Below are 9,220 nucleotides of genomic sequence, written 5' to 3' on the forward strand. Positions count from 1 at the left end.
TGGACTTCCTGGCTGACCTCTTACAGACCTTCTAAGCCCCTAGTTAGGTCATTCACCCCTCCCAGCAGTGCTTTGGGACAGTGTCACCCAGACTGCCTCCCCTGCATCCACTTGGGCTGTGCAGAGCTCAGCACCCTGGCCCCACAAAGGCCAAGGGCACCTGCTGCCGCCATGCCCGTCTCTGGCCAGCCTCCTGCCGCAGACGGCCTCGGTGGGCATCAGGCACCCTTCTCTTTTACCTCCACAACACAGATCAGGTTTTCTCAAGAACTTTCTTGGGCACCATCCTAAGGGCAGCAGGCGTGGGCCTACAGAGTTTCCGGAGCTCAGCAGGTGTGGGATGGGTATGTTTCAGATATTGTCTTCCTTCTTAGAAAGAACTCCTGTCTCTGCGTGGTTCTCTTGAGGTCCACCTCCACCCTATTCTTCACATGGTAGGGAATATCGCCATACCCACCAACTGCTATGAATTCCCTTCCAAGAATCCTCCCTAATGAATCTGTGTGCTTCTCTTATGTAGGCTGTTGGGTGTGGGCCTGGCCAGCTTGGGCCCTTCTTAGAAGCAGTGTGTTGAGCCTCTCTCTTTAGAATAGGGGGCACATAGCACCCATGGGCCTTGGCTTTGAGGCCTTATTAAAAATTCGGGGCAACAGAGAAGTCCATTCTACATTCTATAAACATGGATGAAGTAACAAGAAGAATGACTTAAAAAATAAATCCATCAAACAGAGTGGAAAGTGACCTCTGGGGTCTTTCATTCTATGTTCAAGGCCAGTGACTACAAACATTTTCCTAACTCTGTCATATTGTCTTAGTCCTGGCTGCTAAGACACATCTCCTGTCCAGAAGCTCATGAAACTATTTCTGACTTCTCTCCCATCCCCAAATGTGTCTAATCCACATCGGCTTCCCTTAGGACCTTTTCTCTAGATCTGGTCTTGGAGGCTTACAAGGGTAACAGATGAGTATTTTCATAGGGGCCTTCTGGAATGCCTTAGCTGCTAACGGTGAAGTTTTCAGACCCTGTTGAGAGAAGATGGCACCGAGGCACGTCCAATTCCAAGGACATCAAATTTGGGGAGTCCCTGAGTTATTTTCTTACAACACTTTGCCCATAATGAACGCTTTTGACTTGGAATTCTGATTGACTGGTATCCTTTGCTGTTTCTAGTACACATGACAACACACAGCTCTCCCTGGGTAACCACAATAAAGAAATGTTCCTAATGTTAGGATAATTTGCTGCAAGTCTTTAGGAGAAAAGGCTGAGTTGAAGCTAAGATTTAATTAGTTCTATTTTATTTCTCATTATTTTCCCTACAAAGCAGATAGATGAAAAGTGGTGGTTTTAAGTGAAACGCATCTTCTTCCTCAGACTCTTTCTCGAAACGTGGGTTCACACTCCCTTCTGGGAGTGACATGCTGTTGATTACTTGGGAATCAATCAACAATCCCCATCCCATCCCCATTTTTTTAAAAAAAAGCCTTTGTGTCCTTTATAAGAAGAATTAGGAAGAGAAAATATTTTCTTAACAAATCTTTAGTTTGGAGTTTGTGTTCTCTCTTTTTTTTTTTTGGCAGTGGAAGCCATAATCACATGCTGATGATAAATATCCCATTAGCACCTGCAAACATGGGATTAGGATGAGCTGTGAGCCCCCAGCAGGAACAGGTGAGCCGCCTGGCAACAGAAACCCTGTTTAGGCCTCAACAAAAACACAAAGGACAAGATTTTTCTTTGTAGGTCTTTGGTTTTTTTTTTTTTTCTTCTGCTTCAGTGCTAGTTTTTCCTTTGGTCTGGCAGATTGTCTCAGCATCCCGTCTTCATGAAGCGACAGGATGGGATGAAGAAAGAATGCCCTGGCATCTTCACAGCCCTGGATTCTAGTCCGGAGCAGCTAATGACTCACAGTGGGCATGTTGCCCAAGGTTTCTGAATCTCAAGTTCCTTCTTAGCAAAACAAAGACTATCGGCTCTCGCGACCTCAAAAAAAAAACCACTAAAAAAAACCTCTCAAGATGTGTTAAGTAAAACTACCAAGATACATGGAGGTGTTTTGTAAACTATGAAACCCTGCACAACCGTGTCATCGGGAAACCTCATGGGGATGAGGTGTGAGAGGAGGAGAGCAGGTATAGCGGGGGTAACCTGGGGCTGAGTTCCCACTCCTGGCCACATGCTGGGCCTCCTGTGGTCCTGAAAATGGAGACAATGCTCCGTAAGGTGAAGGACAGACTCTGCAAGATCTGGCTCCTTCCTATGTCACTACACTTTTCTCTCTTCATCCAGAACTGCTCTCTGTCCTTCACCTTTTAGCCAGTTATCACTTCCTTAAGGTATCCATCCATGACTCCTTGACTAGGTTACAATTTCTCCTATTGCGTGATCTTGTAGAAGCACGTAGCTTTCCGAATTTGTCACATGTGTCATGGTTACAATTTCCCTTTATCTAAGTGATTTCACATTAATATTTGTCTCCCCTATCTGCCTCTATGAGGGGCAGAGATAAATTTTGTCTTTTACCATTTTATTCCCGGTTCCTAGCAGAATGCCGGGGGTATGGTAGGTGCTTAGTGCATATTTGTTAAATGAATGAATAAGTGACCAGGTGGATGAATGATGAGGTGGGCCCATCTTGGAGATCCTGTGGGATCCAAGGTTAACTCTTGGATATTTGAGCCTCACTCCTGAGAAGGAATAGTTGACGAAATGGGCATTGGAACCCTAGAAAGCCAGAATATGACTTTGGTGCAAACTGCCCTTTTATGCTCGGAAATTTATTTACCTAACTAAGGTCATTTGGATTTGTGGACATCGAGTGGGCATACACAAAAGGACATGCATAAAAGGGAAAGGAGCTTTCTGGAGAAAGCATGACTCCTAGAGAGAACCCCACTCTGGGTAAGAAGGTAAACGTTGCCGGAGATGAAGTTGCACCTGGGCAGACTTGTTTCCTCAGGAAAACAAACCAACCAAAAAACCCATGTTATTTCCCTAAGGAGGGAACTGGCCTGGGCTACGCTGGCAAACTTGTTTATACTCGTGTTGGGGTGTGCATTCTTGCTCAAGCAGCGGCTATCTGAAGACGCCAGGGCTACTCGGTGGAGGTGCGAGAGGCGAGGGAGCACAAGCAGAGGACGCCTCAGAGCTCAGCAGGCGAAGTGCAGCACCAGCCTGGGGGGCGTGACTCTCCTCAGCTCCGCAAGCCACCGGCCTGCCTCTGAGCTTGGGGAGGTGACCCGCTTGGGGACACTGGGAGCCAGCACCTTTATTCTCCTGCAGGAATCATCGACTCTTTCGACTGATTAAGGGAGTGGGGGCAGATGGCAGTCAGAGGAACAGGGTGGGTAACGCGTGGTGATTTCTGCCGACACACAGGCTTATGAGTAAGCGTGAGGCTCCTCCTTGAGGACTTGCACAAATGCCTGAGGAGGACCTGGGGGCGGGGTAGTCAGGCTGAGGGCCTGCCAGGGCAGGTGGGACAAGCAAAGGAACTGGGGTTAATTGTTGTGAAGGGGCCTTTTATTTGTAACCACAGCCTGGGTAGATCTGCTGACATCGGGGTTCCATTTTAAAGGATGCATAAAGTGAATTTGCCTATGGTAGAAGACATTTCTGAGAAGCTGCTAGTTCCCTCCACATCCATGCCCACGTTGGGCAGTTCCTGGGCATAGCCACTCTGTGGTAATCAATTTGCGCCAGTGTGTCTGGGACTCTCCTAGCTTTAGCACCGAAAGTGCCCAGTTCTGGGCAAACCGGGACGGTTGTTCACCCTACGACTCATTCACACTATTTCTTAACTTCACGCTGAGAAGACAGAGCCGACCACACACAGCCTCACAATATAGCAAAAACAAGAATATGTCTTCTTCTGGGATATTAAGAATCTACAGAACCAATAGATACTGGTAAGTCCCCTTCAAATTGTGTACCTGAGAAGGAAAATGAACACAAGGAATCTTCCTATGTTAAGGTGCTATCCTGAGCCAATAATTCATTTTCATTTGCCAAGACATATTCTCCAGCATTTCTTTTTTTTTTTTAAGATTTTATTTATTAGAGAGAGAGAGAGAGAGAGAGCCTGCACACGAGCCGGGGTGGAGTGGGGGGCAGAGGGAGAGGGAGAAGCAGACTCCCGGCTGAGCAAGGAGCCTGATGTGGGGCTCGATCCCAGGACTCTGGGATCATGACCTGAGCTGAAGGCAGAGGCTTAACCCTGAGCCACCCAGGCGCCCCCACAACATTTCTATTTATATCTACAGTGGCTATTCATACTAGATTTTCTATGATAGATGTAATTTTGCAATATATTTAGTAATGAATCAAGTATATAATTAATGTTATGAGTTTAAAAGCATTTTAAACAAGTAAAATCTAAATCAGAAAAACATGTTTGTTAGAAATTCTGCCTTGATTTTTCATTCTGAAATTATGGATCACCATATCACCAAGATAGTCAAATCCTTAACAAATGGGACAGTGACTACCACCCCCATATAGGTAAATAAATAGAGCGGTGAAAGATAAGGAAGAGAAAGGATTCTACTGACATTCCTTTATTCCAGAGATTCCTTGGCAGAAGCAGTTCCTAGATGAATAGGCTCCCAGGTCTTGTTGTTAGATAGAAGGAATCATTGGACTCGTCTGCTGGGGCATAGAATGGTGGGGCTGTAGGGCCAGCCATCGGGAGAGAGGGCACATCTTCTTTTCCCAGACAGGCTGAGAAGATGAGGAATAACCCGCCGAGGGCCAGGAAAATCCCAGCAGCCCAGCCCAGGTAGAGGGCATCTCCAAACTCCCAGCGAGGCACAATCTCAGGGATGCTGTTATCCCAGAAGTCTTGGATTGTGGCATAGGCCACCCAAGAGACTGGAAAGAGGGTAGTGGCTGAAGCTGATGCTTCCAAAGTCCCTCCCAGAAGGCAAAGCCGCCTCTTAAAGACCCATCTGATCCTGTGAAACTGGAAGCATTCGGACCCAAAGCCAGAGAGCAGAAGCCCCAGTAGCCCCAGCCCATGGGAGGCTACCATGAGAATGCGGGATACCTGGAGCTCCTGGGGCAGAGACAAGAAGGACTCAAAGGCCTTGCACACGGCAACGTCCTCCTGATTCACGCAGACCTCCCAAAGCCCCATAATCCACGTCTCCATTTCGTTCAGTTCCAGATTGAGAGTTTTCCACTGAGGCAGGATGGTGGTGACACAGGAGCAGACCCAGCCGAGGAGAGAGAGGAGCAGTCCTCCAAGCTGGGCTTTCCCGCGGAAACTCCAGGCCATGGCTGCTCCCACTGCAGAGGCAGAAAGCAAAGGACAGGCGGCTCGGTGACTGGTTAGCAAGGAGTACTTTTGGGGATGCCCAGTGGAAGGTCTTTCACATTTGGAGAGGGCTCTTGTTTTAGTTCTTAGGCAGCAGCTGAGGCAGGTGCCAGGAACTTGGCAACGTTAGGTTCAGGGGGTGTGCCCAAGATTGGATGTGGGCGTGGGTTCTGGGGGAGGGCCCCATGAGAGGCAAAAAAAGCCAGATGGTAAACCATCAATATCTATTTGATGAGTAAATTCATAAACTTGAAGGTAAAATCACTCCCCTGTTCTGAGATGATGAGAATGGTGTTCTGGGAATATACATTGATGAATCTTTCTGGAGGACAACATGACTTCATATTTCATACTTTTATTTTTTTTAAGATTTATTTATTTATTTGAGAGTGAGAAAGAGAGAGGAGGGGCAGAGGGAGAGGGAAAGAAATCCTCAAGCAGACTCCCTGCTGAGCATGGACCCCCCCCCCATGCAGGACTCGATCCCAAGACCCTGACGTCATAACCTGAGCCGAAACCAAGAGTTGGACACTTAACCCACTGAGCCACCCAGGCATCCCTCATATTTCATACTTTTAAATATGCACATACTTTGATCCAGCACCTTACCTCCAGGAACTGACCCTAATTTATTGTGACTATATACAAAGATTATGAAAATGTCCATTGAAATATTAGTTAGTACTGGGCAGCCATTTTAAAATGATGTAGAAGAAATTTCAATGACATGAAAAATAGTTTTGATTTGTTGTTAAGTGAGACAGGCAAGTGACTGACCAATCAGTATATAGAGCATGTAGAGGACAATTTCACTTTCAAAAAAGAGTGTACATCTATATCTATGTATATACATAGCATATATCACAAAATGTTAACCATGGTTATTTTAGTGGAAGGATTATGGATAGTTTTTATTTCCTTATTTGTGATTATCCATGTATTTTACATATTTTATAAGTGAATCAGTTAATATTTTTGTAAGCAGGAAACAAATAGAAAATGCCTCACCCGAGGAAGGAATCCAGACCCTGAATCCGCCAGGAGGGAAGCGCTCCCTCCCTCCCCCACCCCGCGCAAGCTCCAGCCGCTGTAGGACAGTGGCTGTAAGAGGTGGTACCCATGCCAGCTTTCATTCCGATGTGTTGCTGTTGCCAAAAGGCAGGTTCTGACAGCAAAGGAAATAATTTGCATTTACTGAGTATGGCTAAATGCCAGACTTTTGACCAGATACTTTATCCGTATTTAATTTTCACCCCACCACTGTGAGATACATGTTAGGTAACGTACCAGGGTGCCCCAGCTGGTAAGCAACGGATCTAGCTCCTGAGCCATGTGGTTTCAGTCCGTGTCACTTCAGGTCCCTGTCTCCAGGCCGCCACGGTGACTCCCCCTGCCCTGCGCCTGCACACCAATGACATAGCATGTGGGCACGGTTAATCTTTATGGCAAAACACCGAGGAAAATTGGGATTTCTTATAATGAAGACACACATGTTGACCAATGTATTCCCCATTCATATTTTAAGCTACTGATTGTCCTATGGTGCACTAGGAAGGGGAAGCGGGGAGGAAGGATCTAAGAAAACACTACCTTGACTTTATCTGAATGATGTCTCAATATAGTCTGATCAGATTATCAGTGGTGTGGGGATGGAGGGAGGGGACCAGAATCATCTCGAAGGCCCTTTTTTTTCTTTTATGTTTTATTATAGAACATTTCTTTTTTTTTTTTTTTAAGATTTTATTTACTTATTTCACAGAGAGAGACACAGCGAGAGAGGGAACACAAGCAGGGGGAGTGGGAGAGGGAGAAGCAGGCTTCCCACTGTGCAGGGAGCCCGACGTGGGGCTCGATCCCAGGACCCTGGGATCATGACCTGAGCCAAAGGCAGACGCTTAACTGACTGAGCCACCCAGGCGCCCCAATTATAGAACATTTCAAATACATACACAAGTAGAGCAAATGGAAAAAGAAATTTCATGTCCTACCACCCAGCTTCAGAAATTATCCACACATACTGATCTTATTTCATACATGCCCACATCCACCATCCGCATCCCTCCCTTCGCACTGTTTTGAAGCAAATGTGGTGCTCTCTCAAATTGTAGGCTCCTTCTGCTGTTTGTGTAACAACCACATGTTCTAATCAACACAATGGCAAAATATTATGCATCCCTGGAAATGCTGTCTGCTTGCACTATATTCATCCAGGTTTGTATTTGATATTTTCCTTCTTGAACATAGCCATGCCACATGTACATGAGCTCTGATAGGTCAGGAGGAATTCTTTCAGACAACACTCCTTATTCCCTCGCCTTTTCTTCAGAGCCCTTTCTTTCCTTTTTCTTTTTTTTTTAAGATTTATTTTTCTGGGTGCTTGGGTGGCTCAGTCAGTTAAGCGTCTGCCTTTGGCTCAGGTCATGATCCCAGGGTCCTGGAATTGAGCCCTGCATCGGGCTCCCTGCTTCTCTCTCTCCCTCTGCTCCTCCCCTGGCTTTTATTTGAGAGAGTGTGCATGGTGGGGGGAGGGGCAAGGGAGAGACAGAGAGAGAGAGAAGGAGAGAGAACCTTAAGCAGACTCCCTGCTGAGCGCAGAGCCTGACACGGGACTCGATCCCATGACCCTGAGATCATGACCTGAGCAGAAAACAAGAGTTGAAAGCTTAACTGACTGAGCCACCCAGTCACCCCTTTCAGAGCCCTTTCTTGACAATTTGTGAAAATCTGTGAGTTGGGAGACATATAAACCATGATAAGTGTGAACTGTGGAGGAGGTCAGGTTAGTGAGGGAAAACAAAACCCACTCATTTTATTAATTTCTTTTTATTTATTCAGGTAGTCATTCATGCCTGTCTGCACTGTGTGTAGCAATCCCACTCCATTCCTTCTTTCTTCTCCTTCCTCAGTCTAACTCTGGCTCTTCCTGGCCTTTCCCTGCAAACTTGAGGGGCAGTCTGCCACTTATCCCGTGGCCTCTCTGCCCAGGGAGGGGCAGAGCTCTGCACTTGCATTTGTGGGTCTGACCCACGGATTGATTTCCTGGAGAAGATTCTAGAACCTCAACCTCAAAGTGGCATCTCCTTCCATTCTCAGTTCAGATTCCTTCTTCTTCGCTCTCTCTTTTTTTTTTTTTTTTTAAGATTTTATTTATTTGACAGAGAGAGACATGGCAAGAGACACGGCAAGAGAGAGAGAGACACGGCAAGCAGGGAGAGTGGGAGAGGGAGAAGCAGGCTTCCTGCTGAGCGGGGAGCCCGATGCGGGGCTCGATACCATGACCCTGGGATCATGACCTGAGCCGAAGGCAGACGCTTAATGACTGAGTCACCCAGGAGCCCCAGTTCCGATTCCTTCTTACTGTGAAACTTTTCTGGTTCAATCAGGGACTGGGTGCTCCTCCTCCATTATTTCCTCTGCCCTTTGTATCTTCCTCAGAGGTGGCTTCAGCTTTGGGGCCTGTTACTTGCACAGGCCCCTTCTCAGGCCTGCACCTAATTTTGTATTTATTTTCTATTCTTTTCCTTAAAGAGTCCTCCCCTTCCCAGCAACTGGATAAGACTTAGGCCCCACAAAATCTGGATTGATCTCTCATTTACCTTCAAGATGGCAGTGATCATATTTCCTGGGATTATTTATTCACACATTTTGGATTTCCAGCCTAGCCCAGTGTCTGTCATACGTAGTTGCTCAATAAATATGTAAGTTTTCAGGAATGTCCCCTGCAGGTCCTTCTTTCTCACTGGGCATTTAGTAGTAGTACCATTTAGAATTCAAAGTGAGGCTGACAGGTGTACTGAACAGAAGTTGATTTGGTTTTCTAGGGAGAGACGGCTTTCCAGCACGTTATGGCTGTCCTTTGTGCTTCCTGTCTCAATCCCAGTTTCATTTCCTTTGCTCATGTCACA

The 9,220-nt window shown here is 46.5% G+C and overlaps 1 protein-coding gene across 1 annotated transcript; it reads right to left on the minus strand.

Annotated features, from left to right (window-relative positions):
- Positions 1-4,589: 4,589 nt before the first annotated feature.
- Positions 4,590-5,276, minus strand: CLDN25 (claudin 25). Its single transcript, XM_036088205.2, has one exon. The coding sequence runs from the start codon at positions 5,274-5,276 to the stop codon at positions 4,590-4,592; it is 687 nt and encodes a 228-aa protein (XP_035944098.2).
- Between the last annotated feature and the right edge of the window lie 3,944 nt (positions 5,277-9,220).

The sequence above is a fragment of the Halichoerus grypus genome, chromosome 11 (assembly GCF_964656455.1).
Source record: "Halichoerus grypus chromosome 11, mHalGry1.hap1.1, whole genome shotgun sequence".
Taxonomy (NCBI): Eukaryota; Metazoa; Chordata; class Mammalia; order Carnivora; family Phocidae; genus Halichoerus; species Halichoerus grypus.